This window comes from Mastigoproctus giganteus, chromosome 2 (assembly GCF_048544385.1).
Source record: "Mastigoproctus giganteus isolate SK-2022 chromosome 2, ASM4854438v1, whole genome shotgun sequence".
Classification (NCBI taxonomy): domain Eukaryota; kingdom Metazoa; phylum Arthropoda; class Arachnida; order Uropygi; family Thelyphonidae; genus Mastigoproctus; species Mastigoproctus giganteus.
In genome coordinates, this window is record NC_143576.1 from 204,984,847 (window position 1) to 205,009,760 (window position 24,914).

Sequence of the window (24,914 nt, forward strand, 5' to 3'; positions counted from 1 at the left end):
GGACACTAAATATAAGACCTGGCTCTGCAAATTAGATGGTGATTATTTAAAATGTTTTTGTAAATACAGGTAACCCTCGTATAACATGGTAGTTAGGTTCCTATAAAATGTCGTGTTGTGCAAAACTGTGTTATACAGGACAAAAAAAAAGTACAAAAAGGGGAGATTATATTCCAAAAGCTAACAAAAATACACTATTTCGTTAACAAAACTAACAAAAATACACCATTCTAGATTTCGTGTATCTTCTGCTCTCTTTAAAAAAAAATCGGTAATCTGGGTTTGTTTGCTTTTGCTTGTTAAAAATTTATGAATTTCATCATATGGAACTAAGCATTTTTTGAAGCTCCCTTTTGAACTTTGGGCTCCTTTTGCTCAAGAATCTTGCATTCAAAAAAAATAATATTCTAATTGCCCATCTAACTTTATGCCTTCCCATATGCTTTTTAGTGTAAAATTTGGAAATTTTGAATTTTCATCTGCACTATCATCCTCTTAATTGATTTGGTTTACCCCCGATGCCATTTCCACCAAATCCACTTCACCAGCCTCTTTTCCTACCAGCAATTCTTGAATGTCTTCAGTAATCATATCTTTTTTTTAAGAGCACTGGCGACTAAGGCCCTGTTACTCTGTGTATATCGTAGGAGGGGAAGGAAACCTTCCCCTCCTAATGACGTAGCAAGTTCTACTCACACAGATTCCATTTTTGGCCGGTTCAACCATATTTCCTGAATAAACCGACTCTGGCCATACATTTTCCCACAAGCATTTAATGTTGATGCTTTTGCTTCTTTCAGCAATAAAGCTATGATTCTGATATAGTCCACAATAGAGAAATGTTTCCATGCCTCCATTACTTCAATAGATTCGGAATAAATTTTTTCCAAAACCAATTGTAACGATTTTCTGATGTAATGATATTTAAGGGTGGATATAATGCTTTGATCTAATGGCTGAACGAAAGAAGTTGTATTAACCTAGCACTGTGGTGGTAGGAACATAACTTCAACATTTGGATGACTTAAATCTTTTGGATGGCCTGGTGTGCTATCCAATAGTAATAAAACTTTGAAATCTAGATTTTTCCACAAGTTCAATAGAACAGATGTAACATGGCGATTTCCCAACAAAATAAAATACTTAATAATTATTTTGACTATCAAGTCAACAGTGGGATTCAAAAAGAGTGGAAATGTTGAAAAAGCACATCCAACATAACAGCAGGGTTTCCCCTGCACAAAAGCTCAATAATACCGTATTATGCGAGGTTTACCAAAATTCTCTAACTGTGTTGTAGAAGTACCGTGTTATATGAGGGGGGGGGGGTTTGCCTGTATTGTAAATGCATGCTAACAGCCAAATTAAGTGATATTGAAAGGCACTGTAATACAATTAAACACAACAAAGCCAAAGAGCCCTTTAATTCTCAGCATCAGAGTGTATTGCCATTCAAGGAAATTGGCAAAAGAGAAGATGCATAGGCAAAAAAGTGGCATAGCACTTTTCATAGCTGTGCATTATGGGTAGTTGATCATTTGAGTGACCACTGGAAATTGTTTTTCATAAGAAAAGGAATGCAAGGGCTTCAAACTGCAAAGAACAAAATTTATTTCAATAATATGCAATGCTATAGCACCACATTTTGTGGACAATTAAAATCTGATAGGAAATAGGAAATTTAGTTAAATTACTGATGAAAGTAATGATATTAGCATTATAAAAATGTTGGGAATTGTAATACTGTACTATTCAAATTTCAAGAATCGATTTTTGGTAACTTTGTTTGACATGACTGAACCTCAGTGAATGCAATGCAGAAGGAATATGTGGATCTTTGAAAACATCGCCAAGAAATAATGGAGTAGAGTTGCAGAGACTTATTGCTCTTGGTACTAATAATGCATCCATAATGGTTGGTATTAACAAAGGTGTTAATAAGAAATTAAAGGCTGAGATTCTCCATCTGTTTCTTATCAAGTGTGTACATAATACACTCCAACTAGCAGTGTCTCATGCTGTAGATGGGTGTCTGCCAAGAAACAAATTTTCTTATTAAAGAAACACAATTGGTTCTTACATTCACCATTTGATAGGCTAAATTAAAAAAAAGCTTTACAGTTTAATGAATGGTGGAGTTCCTCCTTTGAAGTTAATTCAGTATAATCAGACAAGATGTATGTTGATTGAAATTTCAATAACCAGAATTCTACAGCAATGGTGTGAACTTGAGAATAATTTTGAAATTGTCGGAAGAAATGAAGGCTGTTATACAGCTGAAATATGGTATTCACTGTTTCGTGACAAGAGAAATTTATTGTTTCTTTTATTTTTGAAGCTAATTCTTGAAGTATATTGGTGATAATAAAAAAATTTGATGAGTAAATGACCTTTCAAAGTTGTTGAATGACTTGGTACATTGAATTGATTTCATGTGCTCAAAAGGGACAAAAATCATCACTGATTTGTAATTTAAAAGTAATTTAGCTATGAAGTTGTACTTGGGCCATGAATTCAAAAAAGTAATATGTGAATGCAAACTTTCAGTGAAGATAAAAAAAAAAAAAATACTTGTGTTAGTTGTACAAAGTTCCTGGTTGAACTCAAAACAACTTCATCAACATCTGTGAGAAAATGTTACTATCTTACAATCAACATCATGTTTAAGTGCATGCGAATGCCTAAATCCTGTAAAGCAATATATTCTGGACCTACCAAAAATGTTCTACAGTGATGCAGAAAGCTTATATGTGCTGATTTTCAATGGAAAAAATTGCATCATATTAAATGGATTGAAACCTCTTGAAATAACATGGCTTTGGGGAAAAAAATCACCAATTACAGAAATGCGATAGGTGAAAACTCATTTGAAGAGCTTTCTCAATTTGCTTTAGCAGTACTTTCATTGCCTCATTCTGTTGCTGATGTAGAATGTTTATTCAGTCATATGAATATTGTAAAATCAAAGTTATGTAACAGAACGAAAGTCAAAACTTTGAACTCAATTTTGTCCATCAAATACGGATTGTGACGACATAGGAAAATATCACAATTATGAATTTCCCGCAAAAGTTTTTCGGAAAATGAGGACACTGGATGTGTATGAAAGTGATGTTAAAGCAGAAATTTCAGGAACTGCTGAAGAATGATGATGGTTTCATTTTTTAAAGTGTCACATAATTGGTATGTAATATTTTTAAGTAAAGTAAGCTATTTTAGGTCCATTCCTATTTTCCATTCACAAATAAACAATTAAATATATTCTATATTAATTTTTCAATTATTTCTGTATTTATTGAAATTTAAAAAATAAGAACATCTGTTAATTCACTAGATGTGTTCAAAACTCAGCACAGATTGCACACAGTATATTGAGGTCCATTCTGTTAAAATAACTTTGTTTCAAAATATAAAAAAACTGATTTTATTATGATTATAAATAATTTAAATAGGAATGTTTGTTTGTTAATTGGTTTTTAGGAGCATTAGCAACTAAGGCCATATTGGTCCGGGGGGGATATGCTGTGGTCATTCCCTGACCTTTTTATGGAGGTGCCTTAAATAGGAATAAAATGTGTTCTGCACTATTATAAGCTTCTTTTAGAATTTTATTTTTAAAATAAAGAGAAATCTTTACAAATAGGAAATAAATTTAGGATTTTTTAGCATTTTATTTTGTGCCATTTATTGTAATTTTATTTCCTTTTTTTCAAGATCTAGTGCAATTCACAAATCTCAAATGGCAACACTGATATGGAGAGAGCCAAAAGACCATGATGGTGTTTGTTACTTTTGCAATGTAAAGGTAACTGGATTCTCAGTGAAGAATCCAATTGGAGCGTCTGCCAATAGAAACATAATGCTAAAATTTTTAGAGCTCAACTGGTCTATAAAAACTTATCTCGATTATGTGCCCCAAAATAATTGGGAAAGAAATTAAGGCGAAGTACAGGATATGAAGCTGACCACTTACAAACAAGGTAGTGCAGTAAACTGTGTTACTATGATAGCTGACTGCTAGTTACATATAATGGTTTTAACTGTGTGAAATCTTTCAAACATTCTGGCAGGAGAAAACAGATTATCTTTAATATCTTTTGTGTTTGTAAAATTTTGGGCACAAATGCTATTCTTAGTATGATAATTCGGTACCTGAAAGTCAGAAATTAATTAGGTAATACATATAAACACTATCATTATATAATGACACTGTGGAGCATCTACCACAATACCTGTTGCAGCCCATCAAATTTAATTCTATTACATCACAATTTAAAATTCTAAACATGAGGTAATTATCTGTCTTATCTATCCCTATAAGCACAAAAACCAGTAATAAGGAGGCACTTTGTGTCACTATTGGTATTGCTCACCTTGTCACTAGCAGGGAGTATGAATGATTTGCATCATAGGTCACATAATAATAACATATTTAAAATAAATATAGATAAGAAACAAAGCATATTATGTGTGGAGGATAATGCCCATGCTCCTATGATAACATGTGCTGTGAGTGTTGATCCTGCAGTTATTTAAGGATGTACTGTGACAGTGTAGTCCTACTGATGATCAAGGAGTTGGTCACCTCTGAAAGCAACGGTTGTTTTTAATCACTTTTAATTCTGTATGTACAATCAGTGTATTTTTTTGTATATTTTTATCATTAATTTTTGCAGAATATGATCAGGACATATTATTATTTTAATAAAGTTTCCGTTTTTGACGGTTGGCGTGTTGCATTGCAGTTATTATCAGTTACATTTGTTGAGGCATAATACTAATTATTTCAGTTTACAGCAGTTCCCACCAACCAATGGCCATGCTGTAGACACTTGGCTAAGTGTAATGATTTAACATGAATTTATAATACACAAGTTAACATTCCTGATTATTAGGCTTATATTCACCATCTTCCTTTTGGTGCACTGCATTTTATATTCTGCTTATAGCACAATTCCTTAATACTTATACATACGACTAGTCTAAGTATTGTTTAATATTCTTTATCTAAGGATTATCCATGCTATAATAATTTTGAGTTGTTATTGAGGTAAGTTGAGGTCAAGGTCATCACATTAATACTAATTAGATTTGTGATGGTTGTGGATTACTCAGAGCAGATAGTACAATGCTGTTAATATGCTCATCACTGCTTGTGAGAAATCTGATGCAGTTCCACTGGTGCTCATCACTTGTGCATGGCAATAAAATTACCAAAGTGAGAGGCACTGTTGCCAAAATTGAAAAAAAAAAAAAAAAAAAAAAGTACTCTATACTTTGGGTATGTTTCACAAATCATTATTATTATCATTTTACTTCACTATCTTTATGATACTGACTGTTATTTAAGTTCTTCCATTTACTTGATTAGCATTAGAATAAAAATTAGTATTTTTTCATCTTAATTATTCCTTAATGTGCATCTTGATTCAAGTTTCTGTAATATTCATATTTATTTGGATTAACTTCTTTTGATTGAAGTTCACACATAATTCATCATAATTTATATTTATTTAGTTTAGATTCTGCAATTGATAAATCTAATTAAATTTTTTTTATATTTTTTATTAAGAATAAAGCAGAATTAAAAATATCTTCTTATCTTGTAGGGATGGACAGTTATGTATGTTTGAATATTACTGCCATAACTGTTTTCCTTGTTCCACATGCTTTTAGCTTTCTTATCCTTTTCCAAACTATTAGATTTTTGATGGCAAGGAAAGTGTTCATTCTATTCTTACTTCTACATCTTATTTTGCCTGGTTTTAGAATATGCTTTCTTCCCATATGCCCCAATCTACAAAAGGTCTAACTTATAAGTGACACACAACAGGGCATATCTAAGTTCATGGTTTTATGTTAATTATCCATGAGTGCTAAATGCATCTCCACAAGTTGGCTGCTAATTATTAGATACAATCAGAAATGGACAGCTATAGCTAATGTTCAATTATATAGATTGAATGGTAATAACCCTGACAAATAGCCAATTGATGTTCATGTCAGATGGCACGAACATCATCAATTGGCTATTTTTCAGGGTTATTACCATTCAATCTATATAAGCCAATTGATGTATGCTACCAACACACACGCACACTAAATCCCTCTCCAATGGACTAAACCATGTTATATTGACACAGAGTATACATACCTATCTACTCTAATGTTATAGTATATATGGGGGGCATATGTCATTTACTGAGAAGAGATACAGACTGTCACATGTAATGCATACTTGGAAATATGACAGAGCACTACAGATTAAACATACAATAGTTCCTGGATAAGAATAATTTTGAAGAGTGGACTGAATGATATGGAATGGCTGACTGGCAAGCAATGTCATGTGACTGTACCCCAAGTGATATTTTAGTGTCGGAATCATAAAGACAGGTGCATTCAAATAATTGACTGATCTTAATCACATGAAACATAACTGGGATAACAGATAACTGGGAGGGGAAAAAAAAAAGAAGCTTATTTTGCTAAATGATCATTATTGTTCATTTCAATAAGATGGCCTAACTTCACCCCACTTCAAGACTTTCCATGGAGTTTACACAACCACAGGGGCTCACATCTGGTGAGTATGGGCTTGGCACACCTAGGGTCCTGAGCTGGATATCATCATTCTTCTCTTTTTTGGTGATTCCCTTCTACTTTTACTCTTGTTCCTCTCTATCTCTCAGAGTAATGCAGAAATTTTTGGCTGGTGCAGCAAAAGCCTCAGGCTTCCTTGCACCATATGGCTAAATATAATAATAATTTTCTTTGACAATTCCTTAATTATCACCACACTGCATTTTCATGTTGACCTCAATGTCACCTGCCTATTTTCTGTGGTGTGGGTGATTCATCAAGGAATGCACTTATTGATGCAGACTCTGGAACAGTTAAAAGTAAAATATCAAACTATACTACTGACATTTCTTTACAAGCTACATAATGGTTTTGCTTAACATGGTAAATATGCACCCCTGACTTTGAGCATAGTGGACATATTCAAAAGCTTTTTATTTTTAACCATAACTCCACTTTTCAGTTATTTATTTGCTCCTTTGTTATTTCCAGGTTGCATGACTTTACAGATACCCTGTAATTCCAACTCAGTGAAGAAGTAGCAGATTATAACCAGAAGTTGGTAGAACAACTACAGATCGGAAAAACTCCAGGTTATTTAACAAGCTCAAGTGCTGTCCTACTGTAAAACAGAGAAACTGACAATTTCAAAATATCACAGTGAAGAAAGTACTAACCTATAATGTTGGAATGATTGAGAGTCTAATCTTTGAAAGGAAAAGATTTTTTTCCTGATTTCCAAAACCATTTTTTGTTCTCACACAATATTGAAAGGATAAGTTTTAATACCCAGGAAGTTTTTAAATTGTGAAATTATGTCTGTTCTTATAGAAAAAGATTGTTTTCTTTGTCTACCATTATTTAATTTATTTCCATATCGACTGTTAACGATTAATTTTATGCATTAATGAATTTTACCATCAAACTGCCCACAAAGACCTAGCTGTTTTATGTTATACACAACCCATTCTATGAAGCTAAAGTAACATGCTATTTACAATTTCTGAACTAATTTAGCAACACAACACATTAATAAAAAAGGATATTTATAATCACTATACAAAAATAAATAACTTAGTGAAAAAGAAATTGCAGTTGTATAAAAAATACAAAAAAAAAAAATAATACTTAATTAAATACTTTTTTTGCCCTTCTAAACCAACTGTTTTCCATAATATTTTATAAAACTGCAGAACTTTTTCTGTAAGTTGTGTGTTTAAAAAGTACAACTATGTTCAAAATTTACCTTTTCATTTTAAACGAAGTTTTCATTTCTTGAAATATGATATGATAAATGTATACTTTAATTAGTTTTAAAAATAGATTAACTATTACCAGACATGGCAGTCAAATTCAATTTATAAATCACATAAGGAGCAGAAAAATAAAACCATTTGAGCAGTTGGTCCCCCAAAAAAAAAAAAAAAAACCTATTCATATTTTAACAAATATGAAAATAAACATTTTTTAAACATCATAATGAAATAAAGCAGAAGTGAAATAAATATGCAAGAATAATGCATTTGAATTTGTGTCACACAAAAGTAAATAAATAGGTGAACATTATGTCCATTAAGTAACATCCATTATGGAAGAACTTATAATTGCTAATCAAAATATCCTTGCAAACACTTTTTTTTCTTTTTAGTCCTAGCATAGTGCTAGGCCAGATATAATTAAAAATTTTCTTCTTTATATGCACTCTAGATGAGCTAAAATTAATAAACAAAGTATATTTAAAAAGAATATAATCTGAATGCAGTCTGCAAATATTATTCTTGTTTAATATTTTTATTTTAAAATAATTTGTAAAAGAGCATATGTTAATAGTTATTAACTGTATTCTATAAAAGAACTCTTCTTACTCCTTTTTTGTGGCCACAAACCAGTATCATATTTTACACTCAACTGCATATCCAAATATTATACAACTATTTTCTACACTGTCCATCCAGAATCATCTTCCTAACTGCTGGACCTGTTGCTACTTCATTTTTCCTATTGAAATTTTCCTTCTTGTGGTGCACTTAATAAAATTTTTTGAACAAAGTTCGTAAATACACCTGTAAAAAAGGTAAAAATGGAGGCATTTTAATAAATGAAAGAAAAAAATAATTCTTTACTCAAATATAAAATTAAAAACAATACCTTATATTAAACATCAATTAGCATTATAGCAGATGCACTGGAAAGGTGGAAGGCAAAGAGAATATTAGTATATATAGGCCAAAAGATGCAAAGAAAACAGGCTTTTGCTGCATCACATCCCCCCCTTCCTAAGACATGCTTGCCTATACAAATATCTAGTCTACTATACTCTTTTTTACTGCCAGAAGGTACCAATCCATCTGAACTAATTTAATTATTAAGAACTAATAACATTAGTTCAAGAAGAGCAGCACCCATTAATTACCACCCTCTGTCTTCTCCCACTTAACCATCCTTTCATCCATTGTAGCAACTTACCCTTAATACCATTCTGCTCCAATTTGTACAATAGTCTTCCATGCGCAACAGTGTCAAAAGCTTTCCTGAAATCCAAATATATGATATCAAAATTATTTTTTGCATCCAGTTCCTTTGTAACCACATCATAATATCCTATCAAATTTGTCAGACAAGACTTTCCCTTAACAAACCCATGCTGTGTCTGAATTATTGCTGCAGTCTTGTCTAGATGATCCAGAAATGCATCTTTAACCAGTGACTCCATTATTTTACCCAGAACAGAAGTTAAACTAACTGGTCTGTAATTACTCGTGTCACCCTTCGATCCCCCTTTGTGAATTGGGGATACATTTGCACATCTCCAGTCCGTGGGAACCTCCCTTGAGTCCAAGGACGCTCTCATAATTATGGCTAAGGGTTTGCTTAGTTGCTCTGCCGCCTCCTTTAATATAACTGGATAGATCCCATCCACCCCAGGTGCTTTTCTTATGTTTAACTTCAACAATTTCTCCTCCACTTTGCTTTCAGTTATTACAAAATCATTAAGTATCCTGCTACAATTTGATAACCTTCTGTCATTTTCAAACCTTAATAATTCCTCATGTGTGAATGTAGATGCAAAATACTCATTCAATTTGTTTGCTATCTGGGCAGGATCATCAACAGTCGAACTATCGATGTCAAGTGGGCCAATCACATTCATCCCCTTCCTTTTAGAGTTTATATAAGTAAAGAAATCCTTGCTGTTTTTCTTAGCATCTTTTGCCAAGGATTTCTTGTAATCTGCCTTCGCCTGCCTAACCTCCTGCAATGCATCTTTAAGGTGATTATCCCTCTGTATAAAGCAATGGTCAGGCCACATCTTGAGTACTGCGTACAGGTCTGGAAGCCTCATTTTAGGAAGGATGTAGATTTACTTGAGCATGTACAGAGAAGGGCAACAAGATTGGTGAGGGGAATGAAGGGATGCTCTTACCAAGAGAGGCTTAAGTTCTGCTAATTGCAGTGGCTGGAGCCTAGGCACCTGCGTGGTGATCTGATTGAGGTATATAAGGCCTTGAACGGGTTGAGCATGCTGAATTCTGATGGGATCCTTCTACTTGTTCAGATTACGAACGTAAGGGGGGATAAATTCAAATTAAGAAAAGACAGATGTAGATTAGATGTGCGGAAATTTGCCTTTAGCCAGCGGGTGGTTAATTGCTGGAACAAACTTCCATCTGCCGTTGTGGAAGTTGATAGGTTGAATAAATTTAAGGAGGAACTGGACAGGCATTTGGAGGGAAAGGTGTGATTTTTTTTTTTTTTTTTTTTGGCTGATGCTGCATAAGCTTATACACTTGCTTTCTTGCGTCAAATGCCACTGCTACTACTACTACACTTTCTGTACACTCCTTATATGTGACTTAAAAAAAAAGAAGGTAACAAATAATATCAGTTTTATAACATTAAGTGTTCATTCTTTTTTCACTGTATTCCTAATTTTTAAAAGAAGTTTTTAAATCATTAATCAAAAATATTGAGTTTTAGGTACATCAGCAGACAGGTTATACTGTGTCATTGTATTATGTCTGTACAAGTGTGAGTGTTCACAGGCCAATTTACATGTTGTTCAGGCTGAAAAATCAAGAATAACTCTTGGGAGAAACCCTAAGTGAGGCTGTAGTTTTCCTGAGATTGGCAAACTATAGTCTCAATTAAAGATGACGTTAGAAATTCCCTCAAGTCATAGAGGGAAACAAAATGCAGATCTCTCCAAATGAGTTAAAACTGGTGAAACCATTATACTGTCACAGAAGACTGCTAAGGAATACACACTATATGGTTGCCAAGGCTCATTTGTCTCTTCCACCAGCTAACTATATTTGAAGAAGATTTAAAGGATTATTATCAGTTTTGAGTTTTCCCAGTGGTTTGGCTGCAAGAAACTAACCAGTTTTCTTATAATAAGTTATTTATTTAGTTATTTCCCAGAAAAAGTTCACTATAATGAGACTTTTTTTTTGTTCCTATATTTCTTATTTTAGTTGCTATCAAGAGGACATTATTCAGAGGTACATAATGGTTTATTTCAGTATTCATTTTCCTTCTTCTGATTTTCAGTTATGTGACTTAAAAAAAAAAAAGAAGGTAACAAATAATGTCAGTTTTGTAACATTAAGGAAATTAAGTGTTCATTCTTTTTTTACTGTATTCCTAATTTTTAGAACGATTTTTGAAATCATTAATGATTTCAAATGAGTTTTGTTATTATATTATTATTTTTCAATGATAACTTGATTATGATGTTATGGCCAAATTATCACTTTTGTGTCCTCCTGCAAAGAAGAAGAATGTTAGTCGAAATAATTGATTTCACTAAGCAAGGGGAGCTGTTGTGTAAAAACAATCTTTTCTCCTTCAACATCTATATATCTTCTTAATGTGCAGAGTTTTTTTGTTTTTTTTTTGTTCTAAGCATTATATTGGAAAAAGATGCTAGAGCCAAATACACAAAATATTAATCTGAAATACTAAGAGATGAAAATCTCAATCTATCTCTCTTTTCTTAATTATAATAATAAATATAAGAGTTACCTCAATATCCAAATAGATCTTTTTTCAATTTCCAGGATAAAATCAGATAAAATAAAATTACATTAAATTAAAAACACCGAATTTAAATAAATAAATAAATAACCTAATATACTCAATATGCTCATACTTCCCATACGTGAACCCTACAAGCACCGGAACACACAGTCTTCTTTAGTGCCTGGGGCTAGTTTATGTCGGCATGTTCCGGTGCTTGGAGGGTTCACGTATGGGAAGTATGAGCATATCGAGGTATTTTAGGTTATTTATTTATTTAAATTCGGTGTTTTTAATTTAATGTAATTTTAATTAATCTGTTTTTATCCCAGAAATTGAAAAAAAGAAAAATAATCAAATATAAATGTTTTTAAACATCGAGCACATACGAAGAGCTTCACTTACATATTGCACGCTTATATGCTTTTGGTTTGTTCCTCCAGTAGATTGTCACAAAATATACTGGAATTCCTGAGGCAGCAATTGTGATTCCCATTCCAGTTTCCCAGGGACTTACATAAAATGGAAGAGTAACCAAGAAGCCACACACAAGGAGAAAAATAACAGGCAGTATAAGATTCACCTGAAAAAAAAAAAATAATAATAATAATAAAATAAGGGGAGGATCATAATTTTAAACTGAATATCAATTTTTTAATAAAATATAACTGAATAAACAATTAACAATATGCACACTGTACACATCAGAAATTCAGGAAGGTTAATGCAAAAATAACCAACTGAAGTAAGTCAAGAAAGTACTATTGAAAATAAAATAAGTCTTATATTAATATCGCAATATATGTATTATATATTACATTGCACTAGAATTAAAAGAAATATTTTCCAAAGCACAAGTGCGTTAAGACCATTTGTTTTTTATGCAGTTCACATTTGCACAGGATGTGACATTTGTAAATTAAATTCAATATAAAAATATAAGAATTTATCCACAGGAGGTCTCACCCTATCAGGATCATAAAAGCTTTCTGAAATATTTCTTCTAATTCCAATGTGGTTCCAGCAACAGATCTAAGTGACTACATTGATAAAATTAACAGTTGAAAAAAACTGAAGACAAGGGAAAAAAAAAAATTCTAAGGAAACTAATAATTAAGGAGGAGAAAAAAATTAGGATGTTTAGCTAATTGAAGGAACAGTAATAATGGTCAAAGGTACACATCAAAAAGGAGAAAAAGCCACAAAAAGTTCACAAAAATGAAGAGCATATCTGGAATGAGAGGTGAGAATAACTTAGTCTGAAAGGATATGAAGTGAAGAATGAATGAATAAACAGAAAATGTTGAGAAATATGAAGAATAAACTGCTGTAAATACAAAAAACTTTCAGAGAGAAAAAAACTAATAACATTTACTAAATTTCAAAAGATGGCTATTTCAATGCAGATCAGATAATTTTAATCTGCATCAAAGTGACCACATTAAAATATCTATTGAAAACAGATTATCTAGAGTGATCAATAATCCAGTGAACCTTTAATGATCATGACAGGTCTTGGCTTAAGTTCTGAAGGACACTTAACCTGATAACAATAGCAGTATCAATTGTTACAATAATGATGACACGATCTCAGAGATTTCAGATCATTTTCATTTCTGAAAATGTTGTTTTTTTTTTATTATTATTATTTTTTTTATTATTATTTTTTTTAATTCTGTTTGTGGTATACCAATGCCAAACTTTTACTAAACATAATTTTAAATTTTTTTTTAAGTTAAAAATTTTTACAGCTGTTATTTCCAAAGAAACAAAACTTCTGCTGATTATATATATATATATATATATATATATATATATATATATATATATATATATATTATGCAAGGTAAAAGTTAGGCAAAAGTAATAAAAATAAATAAATATGGCTATGTAGCTATCATTAGAGGCAGCAAATGCACATCCTCCACATGATGCCTAATTATATCTGATAATTAAAATAAATATGATATTTAAAATAAAAACATCAGCCAGTAGTACGGCAATAATGCAGAGCGAAACGAAACGCAAAATAATGTAAAATAAACAAACAGGGAAGGGAAAGTAGAGATAATAGGACAAAAAGGTAGTCGATAATCCCCTATATAATTTAGTCAATTAAGTCATTAAACCCAATTAATAAAACATGATGTAAATTTAAAATAATGCCAATTATAAATAATTTAGCGGAACCCCCTCGAAGGTACCAGTTCCAAAAGACGTGAAATCTCACCAAAAAAGGGTTAAAGAAACTACCAAAAAACTAAAATATCAAAATAATAGACTGACCATCATGCCCCATATCGACAGAGGACCACGAGGCCAATAATGGTCATGGAATCGCTGCATTTCAATCGTCATACAGACCATCGCAAAGGCAGAAATATCGAAGAACCAAACCACCCCTCCATTCCCCGATAGATCAACCAATGCTGAGGAATTTGCATGGCGGTGGTCCTTATGCAGCGAAAAATAATCTATAGAACAGACAGCACTCTAGATCAGAGCCACACCACTGACATAATGCATGCTTAACCAGCTTATATAACAGAAAGGAAAGGAATAGATGGCGGCACAGGCGCTGCTTATTTAGCATATCAACCCACTACTACCATTAATTTATATTATGTAAGGTAAAAGTTAGGCAAAAGTAATAAAAATAAATAAATATGGCTATGTAGCTATCATTAGAGGCAGCAAATGCACATCCTCCACATGATGCCTAATTATATCTGATAATTAAAATAAATATGATATTTAAAATAAAAACATCAGCCAGTAGTACGGCAATAATGCAGAGCGAAACGAAACGCAAAATAATGTAAAATAAACAAACAGGGAAGGGAAAGTAGAGATAATAGGACAAAAAGGTAGTCGATAATCCCCTATATAATTTAGTCAATTAAGTCATTAAACCCAATTAATAAAACATGATGTAAATTTAAAATAATGCCAATTATAAATAATTTAGCGGAACCCCCTCGAAGGTACCAGTTCCAAAAGACGTGAAATCTCACCAAAAAAGGGTTAAAGAAACTACCAAAAAACTAAAATATCAAAATAATAGACTGACCATCATGCCCCATATCGACAGAGGACCACGAGGCCAATAATGGTCATGGAATCGCTGCATTTCAATCGTCATACAAACCATCGCAAAGGCAGAAATATCGAAGAACCAAACCACCCCTCCATTCCCCGATAGATCAACCAATGCTGAGGAATTTGCATGGCGGTGGTCCTTATGCAGCGAAAAATAATCTATAGAACAGACAGCACTCTAGATCAGAGCCACACCACTGACATAATGCAAGCTTAACCAGCTTATATAACAGAAAGGAAAGGAATAGATGGCGGCACAGGCGCTGCTTATTTAGCATATCAACCCACTACTACCATTAATTTATATTATGTAAGATAAAAGTTAGGCAAAAGTAATAAAAATAAATAAATATGGCTATGTAGCTATCATTAGAGGCAGCAAATGCACATCCTCCACATGATGCCTAATTATATCTGATAATTAAAATAAATATGATATTTAAAATAAAAACATCAGCCAGTAGTACGGCAATAATGCAGAGCGAAACGAAACGCAAAATAATGTAAAATAAACAAACAGGGAAGGGAAAGTAGAGATAATAGGACAAAAAGGTAGTCGATAATCTCCTATATAATTTAGTCAATTAAGTCATTAAACCCAATTAATAAAACATGATGTAAATTTAAAATAATGCCAATTATAAATAATTTAGCGGAACCCCCTCGAAGGTACCAGTTCCAAAAGACGTGAAATCTCACCAAAAAAGGGTTAAAGAAACTACCAAAAAACTAAAATATCAAAATAATAGACTGACCATCATGCCCCATATCGACAGAGGACCACGAGGCCAATAATGGTCATGGAATCGCTGCATTTCAATCGTCATACAAACCATCGCAAAGGCAGAAATATCGAAGAACCAAACCACCCCTCCATTCCCCGATAGATCAACCAATGCTGAGGAATTTGCATGGCGGTGGTCCTTATGCAGCGAAAAATAATCTATAGAACAGACAGCACTCTAGATCAGAGCCACACCACTGACATAATGCAAGCTTAACCAGCTTATATAACAGAAAGGAAAGGAATAGATGGCGGCACAGGCGCTGCTTATTTAGCATATCAACCCACTACTACCATTAATTTATATTATGTAAGATAAAAGTTAGGCAAAAGTAATAAAAATAAATAAATATGGCTATGTAGCTATCATTAGAGGCAGCAAATGCACATCCTCCACATGATGCCTAATTATATCTGATAATTAAAATAAATATGATATTTAAAATAAAAACATCAGCCAGTAGTACGGCAATAATGCAGAGCGAAACGAAACGCAAAATAATGTAAAATAAACAAACAGGGAAGGGAAAGTAGAGATAATAGGACAAAAAGGTAGTCGATAATCTCCTATATAATTTAGTCAATTAAGTCATTAAACCCAATTAATAAAACATGATGTAAATTTAAAATAATGCCAATTATAAATAATTTAGCGGAACCCCCTCGAAGGTACCAGTTCCAAAAGACGTGAAATCTCACCAAAAAAGGGTTAAAGAAACTACCAAAAAACTAAAATATCAAAATAATAGACTGACCATCATGCCCCATATCGACAGAGGACCACGAGGCCAATAATGGTCATGGAATCGCTGCATTTCAATCGTCATACAAACCATCGCAAAGGCAGAAATATCGAAGAACCAAACCACCCCTCCATTCCCCGATAGATCAACCAATGCTGAGGAATTTGCATGGCGGTGGTCCTTATGCAGCGAAAAATAATCTATAGAACAGACAGCACTCTAGATCAGAGCCACACCACTGACATAATGCAAGCTTAACCAGCTTATATAACAGAAAGGAAAGGAATAGATGGCGGCACAGGCGCTGCTTATTTAGCATATCAACCCACTACTACCATTAATTTATATTATGTAAGGTAAAAGTTAGGCAAAAGTAATAAAAATAAATAAATATGGCTATGTAGCTATCATTAGAGGCAGCAAATGCACATCCTCCACATGATGCCTAATTATATCTGATAATTAAAATAAATATGATATTTAAAATAAAAACATCAGCCAGTAGTACGGCAATAATGCAGAGCGAAACGAAACGCAAAATAATGTAAAATAAACAAACAGGGAAGGGAAAGTAGAGATAATAGGACAAAAAGGTAGTCGATAATCTCCTATATAATTTAGTCAATTAAGTCATTAAACCCAATTAATAAAACATGATGTAAATTTAAAATAATGCCAATTATAAATAATTTAGCGGAACCCCCTCGAAGGTACCAGTTCCAAAAGACGTGAAATCTCACCAAAAAAGGGTTAAAGAAACTACCAAAAAACTAAAATATCAAAATAATAGACTGACCATCATGCCCCATATCGACAGAGGACCACGAGGCCAATAATGGTCATGGAATCGCTGCATTTCAATCGTCATACAAACCATCGCAAAGGCAGAAATATCGAAGAACCAAACCACCCCTCCATTCCCCGATAGATCAACCAATGCTGAGGAATTTGCATGGCGGTGGTCCTTATGCAGCGAAAAATAACGACCACCGCCATGCAAATTCCTCAGCATTGGTTGATCTATCGGGGAATGGAGGGGTGGTTTGGTTCTTCGATATTTCTGCCTTTGCGATGGTTTGTATGACGATTGAAATGCAGCGATTCCATGACCATTATTGGCCTCGTGGTCCTCTGTCGATATGGGGCATGATGGTCAGTCTATTATTTTGATATTTTAGTTTTTTGGTAGTTTCTTTAACCCTTTTTTGGTGAGATTTCACGTCTTTTGGAACTGGTACCTTCGAGGGAGTTCCGCTAAATTATTTATAATTGGCATTATTTTAAATTTACATCATGTTTTATTAATTGGGTTTAATGACTTAATTGACTAAATTATATAGGGGATTATCGACTACCTTTTTGTCCTATTATCTCTACTTTCCCTTCCCTGTTTGTTTATTTTACATTATTTTGCGTTTCGTTTCGCTCTGCATTATTGCCGTACTACTGGCTGATGTTTTTATTTTAAATATCATATTTATTTTAATTATCAGATATATATATATATATCCGATATTTCAAAATAATTCAAAATAAATCAAAATAAAACGAAATTAAAACATAAGCCAGTAGTATGGCAAAAATGTAGAGCGAAATATTAACATAAAAATAACGTAAAATAAAATGAACAAACAGGAAAGGGAAAGTAAAGATAATAAGACATAAACAGTAGCCGATTATACCCTATATAATTTAGCACTTTAAATCCAATTAATAAAACTGATATCAAATTTAAAATAATGCCAATTATAATATGATTTAGCAGTACCTCCCTTGAAGGTACCAGTTCTGAAAAATGTGAAATATCACCATAAAAGGGTTAAAAGAACTACTAAAAGCAAACAAAATATCAAAATAATAGACTAACCATTATGCCCCATATCGACAGAGGACCATGAGGCCAATAATGGTCATGGAATCGCTGCATTTCAATCACCATACAGATCGTCACAAAGGCGAAAAGATCGAAGAACCTAACCACCCATTCCTCCTCCGATCGATCCACCAATGCAGAGGATCTGCATGGCGGTGGTCCTTATGCAGCGAGAAATAATTCATAGAACAGACAGCACTCTAGATCAGAGCCACACCACTGACATAATGTAAGCTTAACCAGCTTATATAAAGAAAAGAATGGAACAGATGGCGGCACAGGTGCTGCTTATTTAGCATATCAACCCACTAGTACCCTGATTAATATTTAAATAATAGCTTAAAGTTTAGCATAAGATAAAATAAATAAATAATTAATATTAAGCTATTAATGGTTAGTCTATTATTTCGATATTTTGTTTGCTTTTAGTAGTTCTTTTAACCCTTTTATGGTGATATTTCAGGTTTTTGGAACTGGTACCTTCAAGGGGGGTACCGCTAAATCATATTATAATTGGCATTATTTTAAATTTGATATCGGTTTTATTAATTGGATTTAAAGTGCTAAATTATATAGGGTATAATCAGCTACTCTTTATGTCTTATTACCTTTACTTTCCCTTTCCTGTTTGTTCGTTTTATTTTACGTTATTTTTATGTTAATATTTCGCTCTACATTTTTGCCATACTACTGGCTTATGTTTTAATTTCGTTTTATTTTGAATTATTTTGAAATATCGGATATATCAGGGCTTCATGTGGAGGATGTGCATTTTGCTGCCTCTAATGATAGCTTAATATTAATTATTTATTTATTTTCTTATTTTATCTTATGTTAAACTTTAAGCTATTATATATATATATATATATATATATATATATATATATATATATATATATAACTGATAATTAATATAAAAATAAAACGTCAATAATATGGCAAAAAAACTGCAGAGCGAAAGTTAACAAAAAATAAATCAACGGGGAGGGAGAAGTAAAGGTAACTAGACAGAAAACGTACCCGGAAGTCCCAAAAATAATTCAGAGCTTTAAATCCAATTTATAATAATAATTCCAATTTAAATTTAAAATAATGCCAATTATATAATAATTTAGCGGTACCCCCCCCCCATCCTGTAAGGTACCGGTTCCAAAAGACATGAAATATCACCAAAAGGGACTAAAAAGAACTACTAAAAGAGAACAAAATAACTGACCATTATGCCCCATATCGACAGAGGACCACGAGGCCAATAATGGTCATGGAATCGCTGCATTAATATTTATTTATTTTTTTATTTTATGTTATTACGTTCTAACTTTTAAGCCATTATTTAAATATATATATATAAAAAACTGTAAAAAAAAAATTTAACATAAAACCATTACCGACAATATTCTTCTCAACACTGAACAGGCAGGAAATGAGACTTAAATTTTTGTAGTAGTAAAATAAAGTCTGTTTGTATAGAAAAAAGAATAACAAGAAAGAAGGAAAACACCAAAAACCAGAAAAATGGTATGATTCTCTCTGCAAATTTAAGGTTTCCAAAAATAAACTAAAATAAACTAGAATGAATGCAAGAAAATTTTTCAGAAGTGAACTCTAGAATGCCAATGAGACGATATGGCTCCTCAACTGGCCGAAGCTGTTACAAACTGAAACAAAAATTTACAGAAAGTAAATTAAATAAACTGAAGGACACCTAATGAAGAAAAAATGAAAATACTTGAAAAAGAAGAGGGATTTGGCAGGTGATGCCCAATATCCTATTCTCAATGAGACACTGACTTCGAATTTTTATATTCTGTTTGCATGTTTTATATTCGGGGACTTCACTGGTCAGGACTGTATTTGCTTACTGGTGGTGTAGTGTTGGAACTACAGCCATTCAACTTGGACACTTCTGGGTTGACAGTTACTGAAACACCATGTTCATCCTTTGCCTGCTGGAGTACTTTATAACTTCCTCTTGACAAATTCTTATAGTTTTCATTTATTCTTCATTAAGCAATCTTCATCTTATTCAGTTCTCTGTCTCTCTAAATTTTCATATCAGCATGTGAGAGCTTTAACCAGTCAAGGTAGATATGTGTATTATTAGTGTTTGAGCGTTTTCATTGTTGAAAAATTTTCTTCAATTCATTCTAATTTTTCATTTTTGTAAACCCTAAATCTGCAAAGAGACATACCATTTCATTGGTTTTTTGGTGTTTTCCTTCTTTTCCTCTCATTCTTTTCTCTGTATAAGCAGACTTTATTTCACTACTAGAAAAATTTAAGTTGCATTTCCTCCTAGTCAGTGTAGTAATAATATTGTTCATATATCACTTCCAACCTCTAAAAAGGGCCCTTATAATAAAACTATTACATTTTCTAGCTTAAAAAAATCATTAAGCACGAAAACCAAAACTTGGGCATGTACATGTATTAATTTTCACTAAATAAATAAATAATAATCAAGACAAAAGCCAATTTACATCAATAATAATAGAAACAAAAAACGGGTGCCACTTCTGCTTTTGCATTACAGTGCAAGGAAGCCACACAGCCACAGGCTTTTGCTTTTAAAAAAATAAATCAGAAAATACAAATTATACACTTCCCTTCTCATGTAGGTAACTATCATCAAGCAGCATATCTGGCAAGAACCATACATTTTCACATTACAGTGAAACCAAAAGTATCAAGACAAAAGATGTTTGTCTATCAGAAAATTTCACATAATTACTCTGCATACAAAATATTTTGACTTCAAAAACTGTGTGTGTGTGTGTGTGTGTGTGTGTGTGTGTGTGTGTGTGTGTGTGTGTGTGTGTGTGTGTGTGTGTGTGTGCACGTGTGCTTGCTTAGGAAGGTAGAGAGTAACAGCTGCTAACTTTTTACTCTGAACCAAATCCTGAATTTGTTTATGCTTTTAATCATTAGTACCCATATGTACTACAAAGTACTACCCCTTACCTTGCTACAATGCACCTATTCCATTACTTCTTCCATTTCTAAAATGTTTCTTATTGCTGACCATTTTGTAATGTCTTTAAAACTTTGCTCATTACAATATCTGGTTTCCTTCAAAACAGAAATCACAGCACAAGATTTAAATGTTATGCCATAAAAATGTGGATGGCAAGTGCATTGTGGACTCTAGCACCATCATGATACAAAACCTGTGCAGTCCTGAACTAATGAACACTTCTTCCACATGTAACTATTAGCAGCAAAATACAAATTAGAACAAAACTGTTGTATAACATTTTACAGGTGCATTTTAGCTGCAGTAGCTCTTGCGTCAAGAATTCTTAAATCAATTGATCAATCTTCTACATGTTTGCATAACTTTTTCAGAACTTTTGTGTAATATTAGACGTTGACAGCAAACTGTTTTCAATTTCTATAAGGATTCATATTGGTTAAAAATTCTTCCTGAATTAATGAATATGATTAACATAACTTCCTCACTACATCTGATTCGCATCAAATTTTTGAGCAGATCAATCACTGTGTTTTAAGTAAAATTCACTTTGTGCAGAAGTACTTGAAAGTATATCATATCTTATCACCTGCGATTATTTTTTACACTAGCATTTCACCTGCAGGAAGCAGGATTTAAAATACTACATTTTAAATACAGAGTTTTATAAAGAGTAATAACTGCATATTTCTCTTTGTTAGCAAAAGTCCTACAGATTAGTTTCCAACCTCTGGTCACAAGTGTTCTATAAAACTAAATAATTACATTAGGGGTCACCTGGTAAGTTAATACATATACCCATATATGTATTGTCTGTAAATTGCACATGTTCTCTGCCACCTCCGTAGCCAGGTGGGAAGGAGCAGCAGTGCGTAGCACACGCTTCTTGATTAGACCGGGGTTCGAGCCCGTCACCACAAATACGGAGGATGCGGAAAGGTCAAGGGAATGACTACCGCATATTCCCGGAACAATATGGCCTTAGTTACTAATGCTCCTAAAAACCAAATAACAAACATGTTCTCTGGTTGATTTGCCTGTTTTTCTGGATGAAAAAAACCCCGCTATCTATGCCTTAGACCAACTAACTCAGCCATGGAGTGAAAGAAGCCCATTAAAGTTCCTCATGTCACTGACGAGATTCGAACCGGGGCCTTTTCCACCCAGTGTGGGGAGGATGGTGATGATACCACTGTGCTACCCACACAAACAAGTGTTCTACAGGGGAATTGATTTTTTTTTTTTTTTTTTTTTTGCAGTAGGCAGAAATGCCATTAATAGTAATGGGAAATACAGGTATGCCTACAAAAACCTGACATGTATTACATATTTAAGTACATATCACTGTATTTAAAAAAATAGTTAATATATTTACACATATAGTTTAATATAATATTTTTGTGGTCCATAGCCTCTAGCAGAGGCCATGCTGAGCCATTTTAGTACCTGAGGCAAGAATGAAAAATTGCGCTCTATTGTTAATGATGGCAACGTTGACAATTATTTAATCTTTCTTTTGGCAACCCTTTTAGCTTTATCACATGAGGCAAGAACCTTGTTCGCCTCACCCTCGGCATGGCACAGCTTTGGCCTCTAGCTTAAATACAGAAGTGGTCCATGACTTCTACCTCAAAAATAAAGTTCTCCCTACTTGAAAAAGGTTGAGAAATATAGATCATTGACAGTACACTATAGACTTACTGGCTACCTGCTTACAGCACAAGGGAAAGTTCATGTCTACTTGTATCACCGCCTCAATATCTTTCTCATCTTTCACCTTGAACCAACTGTAATTCTGTGTCCCCAATTTGTAAAGTCGCTGCTGGGTTTCTTTACTCCAAATGCAAAATCTTATATTTAGCAAAATTAAACTTCAGTTGTAATTTTCAATCTTTCAGACCTTATGTACAACCAATCTAAGTTATTCCAAAGCAGTTTCTGTTCCCAATTACTTTCCATCTTCCTAACTTTAAGTCATCAGCAAACTGTGACAACTTTCCACAAATATCCTCATCAGCATCACTGAAGAAATTCAAAATGGAGGGGGGGGGAATTGCAGTGTCTGCAGATTAAGCACATGTGAGGTGTATAAGGCCTTGAACGGGTTGAGCAAGCTCAATGCTGATGGGATTCTTCCTCTTTCTCAGATTAAGAACCTAAGGGGGCATAGATTCAAACTGAGGAAAGACAGTTGTAGAATATATGTGCAGAAATATGCCTTTAGCCAGCAGGTAGTTGATTGCTGGAACAGACTGCCATTTCTTATGGCTGAGCTGGACAAAAATTTGGAGTGAATAGATGAGTGAAATGACTTTTTTTTTTTTTTGGCTGATGCTGCATAAGCTTGCTTTCTTGCATCGTATGCCTCTGCTAATGCTAAATCTCTTCAAGTCATCCTGAAGGAGTGCTGCTTGGCACTAATCATTACTGACTTTGCTAATCTTTATGTTGTCTGCAAATTTTGACATCACACTTTATCTCTTCATTGATGTCATTTATGAAAATGAGAAACGACAGTGGTCCAAGAACCAATCCTTGAAGGATTGTGTAAGCTAAATGTTGATGACATTCTTCCTCTTTCTGAGACTACACGAGAGGACATAAATTCAAATTGAGGAAGGATGGTTGCAGGATAGCTGTGAGAAAGTTTGCTTTCAGCCAGCAGGTGGTTGATTGTTGGAACAAGCTTCCATCTGTTGTTGTGGAAATGAGTGGTTTGAATGAATTCAACTCAACAAAATTTTGGAGGATATGGAAGGTTTTTTTTTTTTTGGCTGATGCTATATATGCTTGCTTTCTTGCATCATTTGCCACTACTACTACTACATTGCCACTAAATCTCACATTAAATGATAAGTAGTGCACATGATTACTGTATTGATAAATAAATACATAAAGAAATATTACTTTATTGGTCAAGAAGAGATACGTGGACTTTTTAAAAATTACCTCCTACAGAACTCTACAGCACTCAGTCGGAGGGCTTTTAGTTCGCTCCTTTTTTATTAACCTGTTTTCAAAAAACTTAGTACAAAAACTGAAGTGCTGAATGCTTACAGAAATATTGCCTAGTGTTCTTCTCTTAAAGGCTGTTTCTGATGTAGGCTTTTATAAAAATACACATGAACATACATAGATATATAGAGTGCTTCTAAATTAGACTAACAAATTTTATGTACCAAAACAAGTATAAAAAATTCATATAAACATGTGTCCAGAAATGCTTCCCTTTTGAGTTACAGCCTTTTCTATGCATTTGAAAAGTGATGGATGAAAACACTTTTTAATAGGTTTGCTCTGGGGTACAAGGAATAGCAAGTAATTAGCTCTCTTTAATGGAGCTTTTACATGCTTTTTCACCATGTTCTGCAATCAGAAAAGAAGCTCAAAGCAGCAGCTGAACTTGGCAACAAACCTGGATCGAAGCACCACTGAATGATGCACATGTCAAAAATATCAGGTGTGGCGAATCAGACATCCTGAATGTGGAGGATATGGTCTTCCTTGTGTCCCATCAATTTTTAGTAGATCACAGACTTAAATATGTGCCCATAAGAAGAAATCTCATGGATTCAGGTCAGGAAACTGTGCTGGATATGGCATGGGACTATCATTCCCAATCCATTTCCCCTGGCACATTGTCACTATTGCAGTTTATGTTTATTCTACAGTTTATTGTTGTTATTATTTGGTTTTTAGGAGCATTAGCAACTAAGGCCATATTGCTCCGGGATATGCGGTGGTCATTCCCTGACCTTTCGGCATCCTCCATATTTGGTGGTGACGGGCTCGAACCCCGGTCTAATCAAGAAGCGTGTGCTACGCACTGCTGCTCCTTCCCAC

The 24,914-nt window shown here is 33.3% G+C and overlaps 1 protein-coding gene across 1 annotated transcript in view; it reads right to left on the bottom strand.

Moving 5' to 3' along the window:
* Positions 1-8,565: 8,565 nt before the first annotated feature.
* Positions 8,566-24,914, bottom strand: part of LOC150089954 (Y+L amino acid transporter 2-like) — a 52,339-nt gene continuing 35,990 nt past the window's right edge. Inside the window, exons 9-10 of the mRNA XM_090390141.1 lie at positions 12,007-12,184; positions 8,566-8,645 (exon numbers count right to left, since the gene is read on the bottom strand). Coding sequence (XP_090246267.1) covers positions 8,581-8,645; positions 12,007-12,184 — 243 coding nt within the window. The 3' untranslated portion in view covers positions 8,566-8,580. The remainder of the gene's footprint in view (positions 8,646-12,006; positions 12,185-24,914) is intronic.